This window comes from Hyperolius riggenbachi, chromosome 6 (genome assembly GCF_040937935.1).
Source record: "Hyperolius riggenbachi isolate aHypRig1 chromosome 6, aHypRig1.pri, whole genome shotgun sequence".
NCBI classification, from domain to species: Eukaryota; Metazoa; Chordata; class Amphibia; order Anura; family Hyperoliidae; genus Hyperolius; species Hyperolius riggenbachi.
In genome coordinates, this window is record NC_090651.1 from 389,158,436 (window position 1) to 389,172,855 (window position 14,420).

Consider the following 14,420-nt stretch of genomic DNA (forward strand, 5'->3'; position numbering starts at 1 on the left):
GGGCATTTCACTGCCTATCAACAGTCCGTGGAAAAGAGGCCTCAGGCAGCTTAAAAATGGGCCAATTGAATTCTGCAGAGACTGATTCAGATTTATGCCAATTTGTTCAGCTTGAAAATGGGCCAATCAAATCTGTTCTGTTTTCAGACATCATATGGCCTTTTTTCCACGGACAGTTGAGCTGTGTGCTCAGCAAGCAGTTATCAGCAGGCAGCAGTGAGCAGTTGCCAGGCAGCAGCAAGTATGTACCAGGCAGCAGTAAGCAGTTGCCAGGCAGCAGTAAGCAGTTGCCAGGCAGCAGCAAGTATGTGCCAGGCAGCAGTGGGCAGTTGTGAGAGTTTGAGAGGCATTTCACTGCCTATCGACTGCCTTTGGAAAAGAGGCCTGACACATAAAAATGAGTAATAAACCTCTAGTGCGTTTAATTCTCTCAGTGGCAGGAGAATTGCATCCAAGGCAGAACATGCGCGTGTTATGTGCCTGCGCATGGGGCAGATCCCGCGCTCTGCGTTCTAGCGCAGATCTAATTGTCCTATATATATAGAGAGAGAAAAGAGACAGGAAGCAGTGCTGGCCGTGGAGAGAAGACGCGGTGGTGGGCAGGTGAGTGTAAGCTCTGTTGTCAACACTTTGCACGTCGGTTGCACTAAAATCTAAATATCTTCCATCTTCCAATATCTAATATCTTCCATCTGGGGAGATTGACCAATTCAATCGATTTTGGCCAAGAATTGATCGGGCATTGTTTGCAGCATCGATTTTTAGCAGATTCGGTCATACCGACTAAATCTAATTGATATCAGCATTGGATGCCCACCTTAAAGGACACTCGAGGTGTGTGGGATATGAAGGCTGCCATATTTATTTCCTGTTAAGCATTATCAGTTGCCTGGCAGTCCTGCTGATCTCTTTGGCTGCAGTAGTGCCTGAATCACACCAGAAACAAGCATGCAGATAATCCAGTCACACTACAGTCAGCGCACCTGATCTGCTGCATGCTTGTTCAGGGGCTATGGTTAAATGTATTAGAGGCAGAGGATCAGCAGGATAGCCAGGCAACTGGTATTGCATAAAATAAATAAATATGGCTGCCTCCATGTCACTCTTGCTTCAGGTGTGTTTTAACTCTCCTTAAAGGGACTCAGAGCTGAACAATTAAAAAGATATTATACATACCTGGGGCTTCCTCCAGCCCCATCCGCTCTGATCACTCCCACGCCGACGTCTCCGCTGCCGGCAGCTATGGGTCCCGTCACTGATGTCAGTCAGCTCCAGTCTACGCCAGAGAGGTGCTGCTGCAGAGATACGCAAACAGCGCACTTCTCTTACGCCCGACTGGCTCCGACTGACGGAAGTGAGGGACCCGGTACCGCCGATAGAGGAAGCGGAGGAGGGCGGCGTGGGAGTGATATGAGCGGATGGGTCTGGAGGAAGCCCCGGGTAAGTCTAAAATCTTTTAGGCCCGGTTCACACTTGCAGTTCTCTGCCAAACGGACCGGATGACCTGACCGGATCCGGATCCTGATTGGAACCGTACGGTTCTGATCCGGATCCGGTCAGGTTGCATCAGGTGTTCATCAGGATGCGATCCGGATCCGTTTGGCAAAAGATAGTAGAAAAGGAATAAAAATGTTGGGGTCTGGGAGGTCAGCAGAAGGTGGACCTGTGGAATCAGGCCCTCCGCTGTTTAGCACTCACCTCCACCTCCGACATGCTGCCAACATCTCCAGCACGTTAAACGTCACTGCTGATCCACTCCAAAATGCTTGCCCATGTGTCCCCATCCAAAATCGCCGCTACAATACGCATAGGAAGTGGGGTAGAACGTCCGGATTTTATAGCCAGTTTGTTGTGCGCTCTCCGGTTCTCACTGGTTTGTATTGGCCGGATGGTGCAGTCCGGCTCCGCTCCGGATACGTCTGCCAGAGGAGCCGGACCAAAAAATAGCGCATGTTGGGTCTTATGCCGGAGTCCGGATCCGGTCCGGCTCCGGAGGAAACGGACGCATGTGAACGGACGCATAGACTTTCATTGCTATGCCGTGCGTCCGTTCCGCATGCGGTCCGGCTCCGGCACGGCGATTCCGGACGGCGACCGCTAATGTGAACCGGGCCTTAATTGTTCAGCTCTGCTAAACGATTGTAAAGTGTTTTCCTGTTTCCTTCTACACATCTCTGCCATCTAGTGGTTGATATGAATACAACCAGTCATGAGCTGGGACAGAAAGTTTTGAACTACAGTGATGTGAAAAACTATTTGCCCTCTTCCTGATTTATTTTTCTTTTGCATGTTTGTCACACTTAAATGTTTCTGCTCATCAAAAAACGTTAACTATTAGTCAAAGATAACATAATTGAACACAAAATGCAGTTTTAAATGATGGTTTTTATTATTTAGCGAGAACCCCCCCCACCTTTTCTTAACTTTGTAACAATACAATTTATTACCTGTGTGGCGGTGTACCTGTGGCGGTGTACCTGTGGCGGTGTACCTGTGGCGGTGTACTCGTTGCAGTGTGGCTCCGCCTCTGAATCCCCCTGCTCTGCCAGCACTCACCAATCAGGAATTGATCTTCGAAAAATGCTGCAGACACAATTTCTTTCCCTGCATGGGCATCGGTATTACTGTACGGGCCTTCTGACTTCCATAGGCGGTTATTTCATATCTTTGCATGCGGGAAGTCATGCTAAGTGGAAACACTCAGGCTAAGTTACACTGAAAACAGCTTCATTTTCCTCTTTATTCACGAGAGCCTGATGGGGAGCACAAGTGCCAGGACCGCGCCTGCGCTGACTGGCCCCGACTGGCAGAATTATTGGGCCACATAGCGGAGGTTCAGCCAGGGAACAAGCAGCCTGAAGGGGGCTGGAGGAAGCCCCAGGGATGTATAAAACTCTTATTTGCATTCATCCCAGGTACACTTTAAATATAACCTAACTGTAGGGTAGAATGTGCCCGTTCTTTCAGACCAGGTTCCGGTCTTCCGCCGTCATCAGGAGTACAACATACAGCGCTGAGGAATACATCGCTCTTTTGGCCCTGCAGTGGCTGGATAGTGTACTGATTAAGGGCTTTGCCTCTGATGCAGGAGAACAGGGTTCAAATCTCAGCTCTGCTTGCTCAGTAAGCTGCACTTATTCAGTAAGGAGACCTTGGGCAAGACTCTATAACACTGTTACTGCCTATAGAGTGAAATAGAAATGTTATTTGTCTTGTCCTGGCTTTTTCCTGGTCTCAAATGGTCCAGGTGTATTATGAGCTGTTTGGGGCAGGATACTCCCCTCCTTGTTGTCATGGCTTTTAGACTGTCTCACATGTATCGTCTAAAGCAATATTTGTAATGTGTAATTCAGTTGTTGGAGATTTATGAATCAATAATACTAAGATTAGTCTGTTACCCAGCGTTTAACATCTACATGAAAGTTTATTAGCTCCTATTAGCAATGGTAAAAGGGTTTACAGTTGATGTGTATGTTGTCTCTTTGGCTGTCTGCCAGAAGGCGGTGACATTTGGTAGAACCATTCGGGATCTGCCCAGGTCTCCACCGCAGGGATCCTCGTGTACGAATAAAAATCATCTTCGTAGGCATAGAAGCAGAGCGATCTGTGAAACAGGAAACAGGAAGTTATATACGGACAGGAAAGGTCTGGCCATGCCTGGCTTCCGTGACAGCACAGCTGTTCATTATGGACGTTACGTGTCACTGCTATACGCACACATTAGCCACGCCTTCCATAGGGGCAAATTAGGCAATTGCCCAAACCCACAGAGTCAGCAGATGACTCCCCCAGGTCTCACCCAGGGGCCCCTGCAGAGTACTCCCAGCAGAGTGAGCTAGGTTGGCAATAGTGGCTTTTCTCCATGACCTGGCAGCATGTTATGTGAATATGTACAAACCACTGGGGTCACTGAGAGGAGGATGGAGGCAGAAGGACCCAGACTGGAGGAGCAGGGAGCCGGACAGGTGAGATCACCCAGCAGCATGAGTGTGTACCACCACCGGGTCACTGAGAAGAGGATGGAGGCAGAAGGATACAGACTGGAGGAGCAGGGAGCCGGACAGGTGAGATCACCCAGCAGCATGAGTGTGTACCACCACTGGGTCACTGAGAAGAGGATGGAGGCAGAAGGATACAGACTGGAGGAGCAGGGAGCTGGACAGGTGCGATCACCCAGCAGCATGAGTGTGTACCACCGGGTCACTGAGAAGAGGATGGAGGCAGAAGGATACAGACCGGAGGAGCGGGGACATGGACAGGTGAATCCGCTCCCCAGTGAGTAATTTGCAGGGCGACTGTCATAAATGATACCAACGTTGGGACAATTATCGATTCCGTATCGTTCCGCAGAGCAGAATGTCAGTTCCTGTTATAAATGTACAGCCAGATGTCTTTTTTTCCCCTCTCCCTGAATGAGAGCAGAATTCCCCCTCACCCTCCTCCTACTAGCTACTCTCATGAAGGTGTTACGACCAAATGCTGGCCTTGGAGTACAGACAGCAGATAACGATCAGTCCATTTGTTTCCATTCCAAAAACTTTCCCTCTTCCCTCCGAAACTTGAATTTAGACAATAGACAAACTTCCTTTATTAATAACACGAGATGGGGTTATCACAGGCAGAAGACAAATATATTTTTTGGCTCATCCAATTTACAGCACTCTAGCGGCTATGTAAAACCGAGTTATTCAGAGTTCGCTGACCACACATGACAACCTATCCAAATTTAGTGTCATTTGATCAAACATCTGCCGCAGGTTACAATCTGCCCTCGCATTCGCTGTGTGCCAATCCAGACAGAAATGGCGCAAGTTATTGGTAAATTGTGTCATTCTGTGCTTGTACAAAACCCCACCTATCCTAAAAACGCCCATCCTTTACTAAAGGACAGCCCAAAACTCAGATTCTATAAAGGTTCGGGCAGTACCGACCCCTCCCAGTCTCCAAACTTCCATCCACATGTGCTCTCCAGGAGATCAGAGCACATGGACTTCCAGAATATGCTGTACTTTGTTTCAAGGACTCTGATATCAATGCCTGCATTTGAACTGGACTTTATTGCAGGAAATATCCCTACAAGGACTGCATTCGGCTAAATAAACTTTTCACAGTTTTTCCCTTTTTATTTTAAGCTTTGTGTGTATATGTTAATTAGTGTATAAACATGTGTGTAATGCATCTTTGTTATTAAAACATTTCAAAATCGTTTTACGGTTATGACCTGTTCCTGAAAATGCACAATCGTACTTACTCCTCCGAAAACGTTACCTTGTGTTCTAGAGTATCTTGTATTTACAACCCGTATGCTGCAATCGGGCACAGATAGACAGATCTGGCGCCGATCCCTGCATACAGCTAAGGGTTAACTTACAGTGTTCGGAGTATGTTAATATAGTTACAGTCTTCTGCTGACTCACATGTGGTGGCAAGTATTTGAATTGTATGTGTGTGGTGAATCCTTTGGAGTCAGGACGCTCCTCTCGGCTAGTCAGTTCATAGATTGTGAATCCACATATGGACATCTATGCGCAAAGCAACAGTGAGACAGAGTTTCTGACTCTGAGCGATTGACCCGGTCAAGGATCTTGTGGTTCTTAACAGCGATCACTATTCACTTGGGGGAGACCAGAGGAGTTCATCAACTGGCTCTGGGGGACGACCAAGTACTATAGGGGGGGGAGGGGGTAAGGAAAAAAGGGGCCACCTAATGCTGGACTTTGGCATGGCCTCTAATGCTGCATTACATGATTTACCGTGGCAGCGTGTCACCGGCACAGATCCATGGAGACCGGAGGAAACGCTGGGGAGGGGGAGCACCTTCTGGACAGGTGAGATATTTTGATTCACTGATTTCTCTCCATTAACTCCCTGGTGTCGCCTCCCAATGGTGACACCCAATGCCCGCCCCACCGCCCGCACTCCTGTAGTGACGCCACTGAAAGGTGGAGAAGGGACTTGATGGCCCTTACTGGTTCTGTTGCCCCGGGTAATTGCCCGGCGTGCCTTTATGGAATCGCCGGCTTATTCTTAGGCTGTTGCGTTCCCAATACTGCAGAGACACATTGCTATGAAGGATGCTGGGAAATGTAGTTCATCTACTGTTGTTATAACTATTATAATAGCTTACAAGCATATGCAGGTGGCCAGCATGAAGATCAGCGCCACGGTGACTGTGAGGATGATCAGCGCCTTCTCGCCAACCGGCTTCCTATAAAACAGGAATCCAACAATATCGAAACCGTTATCTTCCTCCTCCTCCTTCCTGCCGTACTGCCAGTCAGTTTTGTTGCTCTGAAACACCTTCGTCAGGAACCTCTCCAGTTCCAGCGCTCGGGTATCGGTATCGGAGGACACTGGAAACGGGAGAGTAATAGAGGGCTGAGGAGCTTGGACAGCAGAAGGATGTTTATTAGTAATTATGACAATTCAATGTGGATAAGATCTCAATGTTTCTTTATAATGTTCTGTAAAGATATCTCTCTACTGTATGGATGTGCTCGACAAATAAGCGTATAAAACGGATGCCATTCTGATACTATGCCTGGTGCTGACTAATAGACAGTACAGACAGCCAATGAGATACAAAGAACTCCGTCTTTCTAGCCAATAGTAGGCAGCTTGGTACTCGGCCAGTCAGAGGCCCTTAGGACTCCGCCACACTAGAATCGCTTTTCTGATCGCTTTGTCATTGATGAGCGCTTTCTGAGAGCTTTTTAAAAATCGCTTCCATTCATTATCATCAAAATTGCAGTAAAAATCACATAAAAATTGCAGCGATTGTGCAATCGTGTACGTGAAAAAACTGCAGCGATTTTTACGCATCTTTTACTGCGATTTTAACCACTTAAGCTCTCAGTCGTTTTCACTTTATGCATCTGAGCAATGTTCACCTCCCATTCATTAGCCTATAACTTTATCACTACTTATCACAATGAACTGATCTATATCTTGTTTTTTCCGCCACCAATTAGGCTTTCTTTGGGGGGTACATTATGCTTAGAGCCACTTTACTGTAAATGCATTTTAACAGTAAGAATATAGTTTTAAAGTAATACTTGCCTCCATAATTAAAACCCACGTATTGTATTTGCCCATTTGTCACGGTTATTTCACCGTTTAAATTATGTCCCAATCACAATTATGGCGACAATATTTTATTTGGAAATAAAAGAGCATTTTTTCCGTTTTGCATCCATCACTATTTACAAGCTTATAAAAAAAAAAAATATAGAGAAATATTTCATCTTTACATAGATATTTAAAAAGTTCAGACCCTTAGGTAAATATTTGTGTTTTTTTTTTCTATAGTAATGTTTTTTTTTTTTTTTATTAAACGTTTTATGTGGGTATTTTTGGGAGGGTGGGATACAAATCGTGTTTTATTTGGGGAAATATTTGTGTATTGTAATGTTTTTTTACTTTTAGATGTAGTTTTACTTTTTGGCCACAAGATGGCAATCTTGAGTTTGTTTACATGACGTCACTCTAAGCGTACAATGTACGCTTAGAGGGACATAGCGTCAGAAAAAGCGAAGCTTCCGAGAGAAGCTGTCGCTTTTTCAGCGGTGGAGAGGAATCCGTGATCGGGCACCATAGCCCGATACATTGATTCCCTGGCTAACGAATCCGCGGCCGGGAGTGCGCGTGCACGCGCGCGATTTGCCGCGGGAGCGCGCATGTCCTCCTTGACGTTTTTATACGTCAAGGAGGACAAAGTGGTTAATGAAAGTGAATGGGAGCGATTTTTAAAAAGCGCTCAGAAAGTGCTAATCAATCACAAGCGCTCAGAAAAGTGCTTAGGGTCCGTTCACATCTAAAACTTTGTGGGAGCGATCTTCCCGCAATTAACGTGGAAAAATCACTGGACACTGGTGATTTTGGAGCGATTGCGATTAGCGGTGCTATGCATGCTAATCGCGAATCGCCGGCAAACCGCTGCATGTAACACGTTTGCGGTTAACACTAACCACAAACGCAGCAGTGAGAACACTGCCATGTGTTACATGTTGTAGCGGTTTTTAAAAAAACACTAGCAGTTTGCCTTGAGCGGGAAACCTGCGATTCCTGCTCATGTGAGAACGGGCCCTTATAGAGTGGCTGAGCCCTTACTGGCAATTCTGATTGGCTTAATTCCACAATGCGTAGTATCTGCATGTAATATCGGAATTATTCGCAGATCATTGAACATCTCTAATGATCAGGAAGGGCTGGAACCCACTAGGGAGATTTTGGCTGCGTTTTCGGATCACCGACAATCATCGGCGATTCCCAAAAATGCTTTGCCAATGAAAGTGTGTGATGGGAAACCGACTGGTGCGATTGTGATTAGGAGTCATCGCAATCGCAGGACATGCAGCATAAGCTATATAAGCGCTGCAAAATCACTTTTCAAAGCCATTCTGCCGTGCTTTGGGGGCCGAGCGATTGCAAATCAAATAAACTTCTAGAGTCACACCAGGTGTCGGCATTTCCTGCTTCCGTCCCTAGCCCTGCCCACTAAAGGGAGGTGTCACAGCCAGGCGCTTCTCTGATTGGTCCTAGAGATACCCCTATGACTTCTCTTTTAGTGAGCGGGGCTACAGATGGAAGCTGGACATTCCACACCTGGTAAGTATAATAAAGTTTACAGTGGGATGCGAAAGTTTGGGCAACCTTGCTAATCGTCATGATTTTCCTGTAGAAATCGTTGGTTGTTACGATAAAGTGTCAGTTAAATATATCATATAGGAGACACACACGGTGATATTTGAGAAGTGAAATGAAGTTTATTGGATTTACAAAAAGTGTGCAACTAGACAGGTGCATAAATTTGGGCACCACAAAAAAGAAATGAAATCAATATTTAGTAGATCCTCCTTTTGCAGAAATTACAGCCTCTAAACGCTTCCTGCAGGTTCCAATGAGAGTCTGTATTCTGGTTGAAGGTATTTTGGACCATTCCTCTTTACAAAACATCTCTAGTTCATTCAGGTTTGATGGCTTCCAAGCATGGACAGCTCTCTTTAACTCACACCACAGATTTTCAACTATATTCAGGTCTGGGGACTGAGATGGCCATTCCAGAACGTTGTACTTGTTCCTCTGCATTAATGCCTTAGTGGATTTTGAGCAGTGTTTAGGGTTGTTGTCTTGTTGAAAGATCCAGCCCCGGCGCAGCTTCAGCTTTGTCACTGATTCCTGGACATTAGTCTCCAGAATCTGCTGATACTGAGTGGAATCCATGCGTCCCTCAACTTTGACAAGATTCCCAGTCCCTGCACTGGCCCCACAGCCCCACAGCATGATGGAACCACCACCATATTTTACTGTAGGTAGCAGGTGTTTTTCTTGGAATGCTGTGTTGTTTTTCCTCCATGCATAATGCCCCTTGTTATGCCCAAATAACTCATCAGTCCACAGAACCTTATTCCAAAATGAAGCTGGCTTGTCTAAATGTGCTTTAGCATACCTCAAGCGGCTCTGTTTCTGCTGTGGGCGGAGAAAAGGCTTCCTCTGCACCGAACGGTTGAACGATGCACAGTGACTCCATCTGCAGCAAGATGATGTTGTAGGTCTTTGGTGCTGATCTGTGGGTTGACTCTGACTGTTCTCACCATTCGTCGCTTCTCTTTATCCGACATTTTTCTCGGTCTGCCACTTCGAGCCTTAACTTGAACTGAGCCCGTGGTCTTCTATTTCCTCAATATTTTCCTAACTGTGGAGACAGACAGCTGAAATCTCTGAGACAGCTTTCTGTATCCTTCCCCTAAACCATCATGGTGAACAATCTTTGTCTTCAGGTCATTTGAGAGTTATTTTGAGACCCCCATGTTGCTACTCTTCAGAGAAAATTAAAAGAGGAGGGAAACTTACAATTGACCCCCTTAAATACTGCTTCTCATAATTGGATTCACTTGTGTATGAAGGTCAGGGGTCACTGAGCTTACCAAGCCAATTTGAGTTCCGATAATTCGTTCTAAAGGACGATTTATACAGGAAAATCGTGACAATTAACAAGGTTGCCCAAAGTTTCTCATCCCACTATATTTAAATACCCCCCCCCCCCCCCCCCAAAAAAAAAATCAATTGGAAGCGCTGTACAGCACATCCAAGCGCCGGGAAACGTGATCACAATCGCACTAGGAATCACTGCACCCCCACACTCCGACTATTATCTGTTCCCGAACTTAAACAAAAACCTGAAGGGACAACGTTTTGAGGACATTTCTGACATGGAAAATGTTGCTGAGTTACATCGCTTACAATGCTTCTGCCTTCTAAGCCGGAATCCAGCTCTGAAGAGGGAAGTGTCAGAAGAGGAAATGCAGCATAGAGTGCATTGGAAGGGAGGCGGGGCTTTGTGAGTTATCCCCGCCTACACAGCTCCTGCCTCCCGCACACTACAGTATGATCTCAGGAGATAGAAAGCAGCATAGAGTGCATTGGAAGGGAGGCGGGGCTTTGTGAGTTATCCCCGCCTACACAGCTCCTGCCTCCCACACACTACAGTATGATCTCAGGAGATAGAAAGCAGCATAGAGTGCATTGGAAGGGAGGCGGGGCTTTGTGAGTTATCCCCGCCTACACAGCTCCTGCCTCCCACACACTACAGTATGATCTCAGGAGATAGAAAGCAGCATAGAGTGCATTGGAAGGGAGGCGGGGCTTTGTGAGTTATCCCCGCCTACACAGCTCCTGCCTCCCACACACTACAGTATGATCTCAGGAGATAGAAAGCAGCATAGAGCATAGGCTAACGTAGGGAGGGATTACAGCTGCCCAGAATCCCCCCCAGACCAGGGCCAGTGCAGTGTCTGGGGACAGGCACAAGTTGAGGCACCAGAATATCTACAGGTATCCTGCAGCTCACAGCACCGCCCCCTTTTATTTCCCTGCTACAGTAGACTTTGGATGTAGAAGCAGCGTTTGTATAGAGCGTGGAGCAGCACTGTGTGTATAGAGCATGGAGCAGCGGCGTGTGTACAGAGCATGGAGCAGCGGCGTGTGTACAGAGCATGGAGCAGCAGTGTGTACAGAGCATGGAGCAGCAGCATGTGTACAGAGCATGGAGCAGCAGTGTGTGTACACAGCATGGAGCGGCAGCATGTGTACAGACCATGGAGCAGCAGTGTGTGTACAGAGCATGAAGCAGCAGCGTGAGTACAGAGCATAGAGCAGCGGCGTGTGTACAGAGCATGGAGCAGCAGCGTGTGTACAGACCATGGAGCAGCAGTGTGTGTACAGAGCATGAAGCAGCAGCGTGAGTACAGAGCATAGAGCAGCGGCGTGTGTACAGAGCATGGAGCAGCAGTGTGTGTACAGACCATGGAGCAGCAGTGTGTGTACAGAGCATGAAGCAGCAGCGTGAGTACAGAGCATAGAGCAGCGGCGTGTGTACAGAGCATGGAGCAGCAGTGTGTGTACAGACCATGGAGCAGCAGTGTGTGTACAGAGCATGAAGCAGCAGCGTGAGTACAGAGCATAGAGCAGCGGCGTGTGTACACAGCATGGAGCGGCAGCGTGTGTACAGAGCACGGAGCAGCAGCGTGTGTACACAGCATGGAGCAGCAGCGTGTGTACAGAGCATGGAGAGGCAGCGTGTGTACAGAGTACGGAGCGGCAGCGTGTGTACAGAGCACGGAGCAGCAGTGTGTACAGAGCATGGCACGGCAGCGTGTGTACAGAGCACGGAGCGGCAGCGTGTGTACAGAGCATGGCGCAGCAGCGTGTGTACAGAGCATGGAGCAGCAGTGTGTACAGAGCATGGCACGGCAGCGTGTGTACAGAGCACGGAGCGGCAGCGTGTGTACAGAGCACGGAGCGGCAGCGTGTGTACAGAGCACGGAGCGGCAGCGTGTGTACAGAGCACGGAGCGGCAGTGTGTGTACAGAGCACGGAGCATCAGTGTGTGTACAGAGCATGGAGCAGCAGTGTGTACAGAGCATGGAGCGGCAGCGTGTGTACAGAGCACGGAGCAGCAGCGTGTGTACACAGCATGGAGCAGCAGCGTGTGTACAGAGCATGGAGAGGCAGCGTGTGTACAGAGTACGGAGCGGCAGCGTGTGTACAGAGCACGGAGCAGCAGTGTGTACAGAGCATGGCACGGCAGCGTGTGTACAGAGCACGGAGCGGCAGCGTGTGTACAGAGCACGGAGCGGCAGCGTGTGTACAGAGCACGGAGCAGCAGTGTGTACAGAGCATGGCACGGCAGCGTGTGTACAGAGCACGGAGCGGCAGCGTGTGTACAGAGCACGGAGCGGCAGCGTGTGTACAGAGCACGGAGCGGCAGCGTGTGTACAGAGCACGGAGCGGCAGCGTGTGTACAGAGCACGGAGCGGCAGCGTGTGTACAGAGCACAGAGCAGCAGTGTGTACAGAGCATGGCACGGCAGCGTGTGTACAGAGCACGGAGCGGCAGTGTGTGTACAGAGCACGGAGCATCAGTGTGTGTACAGAGCATGGAGCAGCAGAAGGGAGGTGTGGCCAGGTGAGTTATCCCCGCCTACACAGCTCCCGCCTGCCACACATTGCAGTATGATCTCATCCTTAATAACAATGATTTAATCAATTAGTGGAGTCCCTCAGATTCTATGAGAGGCACAGTTAGGAGGCAGCTGAAGGTGGCTCAGATACGGAGGGAGCCCCTCTAATATCAGTGTCTGTAGGCATCAGCCCACTGTGCCTAATAGGAGATCTGTAATGTAGATACTGTAGTTATACTGCAACTGATTTCCTAATTTTTCCTGCTGGAAGATTTACCATTAAGGAAGAAGAACTTTCTGACCAGGATGTCCTCGGCATAGTCTTGGATTTCACAGGCGTATGACCCCCTGCGGGCGGACAGAGTGCCTTCAATTATAAAGAGCAGGTCATTGCTATCGCCTGAGTGGATCACTGTAAAGTGGCTCAGATCTGTCACCCGAATCTGTCATAAAACAAATGTCAGGATTACATGATGCAATGCAGGCACGTGATTTTAGCTCTGTTTTAAAAGACAAGCATGTCACTCCTATTTTGTTTCCTTACATAACAATGACCCATCACAAGCCCATACTATTCAGCAGTGTTACTGAAGTGGTGACAACCTCTGCACAGGGATGAAAAGGAGGCTGATCTGAAGGGAACCCGAGGTTTTGGCTGCAGTAATGTCTAATTCACAACCCTGAAACAAGCATGCAGCTAATCCAGTCACTTCAGTCACCTGATCTGCTGCATGCTTGTTCAGGGGCTATGGCTAAAAGTGTGAGAGGCAGAGGATCAGCAGGACAGCCAGGGAATATGCATTGTTTAAGAGGAAATAAAACAGTGGAAACATTTTACAAGCATATTTCTCAGCTGCTGGTTTTCTATCAGTATAAGGCAGGTGCTGTATTGCATTATTGGTCAAGGATTCCTTTTACAATTAGACTTTGTGAAACGTTGTAAGATCGAGCCTTGAATGGGAACTGTGTTTGTATTTATGAAATCTTTTAAAGGACAAATATCAATAAAGTTTTTTTTTTTAATTTAAAATACTTATTTAAAATACTCTGTATTAGGATTCACATTACCACTAGTGCCAGGGGCGCTGTATTTGTTCCCACAGTTCTCTCTCTCTCTCTCTCTCTCTCTCTCTCTCTCTCTCTCTCTCTCTCTCTCTCTGCTTTAAATTCACCCCTAACTCCTCAGACAGCTTACAAATACTTCACTGAGTTCTTCACACAGCATGCAGGGGAGTCTGAGGAGAGAAGCTGATCAGAGGAGGTAACAGGACGCTAGATGTGCTGTAATATTGCTGCAATATAATTAGTAGTCAGGGAGATATGTATACACCACTCCTGGCTGACTCCTGATCAGAGGAGGTAACAGGAAGCTAGATGTGCTGTAATATTGCTGCAATATACTTAGCAGTCAGGGATATATGTATACACCACTCCTGGCTGATTCCTGGTCAGAGGAGGCAATAGGTAGATAGATGTGCTGTAATATTGCTGCAATATAATTAGCAGTCAGGGAGATAGGTATACACCTCTCCTGGCTGACTCCTGATCAGATGAGGTAACAGGTAGCTAGATGTGCTGTAATATTGCTGCAATATAATTAGTAGTCAGGGAGATATGTATACACTACTCCTCCCTGACTCCTGATCAGAGGAGGTAACAGGTAGCTAGATGTGCTGGAATATTGCTGCAATATAATTAGCAGTCAGGGAGATAGGTATACACCACTCCTGGCTGACTCCTGATCAGAGGACGTAACAGGTAGCTAGATGTGCTGTAATATTGCTGCAATATAACTAGCAGTCAAGGCGATATGTATACACCACTCCCGACTGACTGCTTGTCATGTTACACTTCTCTGCAGCAAGTAGCCTGGTACACGCCATGCAATTTTCCATTAGATAGATGGGTCGAAAAGATAATTTCCGACAGAACCGATCTGATTTAAGCCTGTGTACCAGTT

At 47.4% G+C, this 14,420-nt stretch overlaps 1 protein-coding gene across 11 annotated transcripts in view; it reads right to left on the reverse strand.

Moving 5' to 3' along the window:
• Window positions 1–3,404: 3,404 nt before the first annotated feature.
• Window positions 3,405–14,420, reverse strand: part of SPACA6 (sperm acrosome associated 6) — a 77,677-nt gene continuing 66,661 nt past the window's right edge. For 10 of the 11 annotated variants that reach the window (XM_068242025.1, XM_068242015.1, XM_068242021.1 and 7 more), the window contains 3 exons: window positions 12,738–12,903; window positions 6,128–6,386; window positions 3,405–3,604 (listed from right to left, as the gene is read on the reverse strand). In XM_068242025.1, the coding sequence (XP_068098126.1) occupies window positions 3,457–3,604; window positions 6,128–6,386; window positions 12,738–12,903 (573 nt within the window). In that variant the 3' untranslated portion in view covers window positions 3,405–3,456. The remainder of the gene's footprint in view (window positions 3,605–6,127; window positions 6,387–12,737; window positions 12,904–14,420) is intronic. The other variant, XM_068242018.1, reaches the window with a different exon arrangement.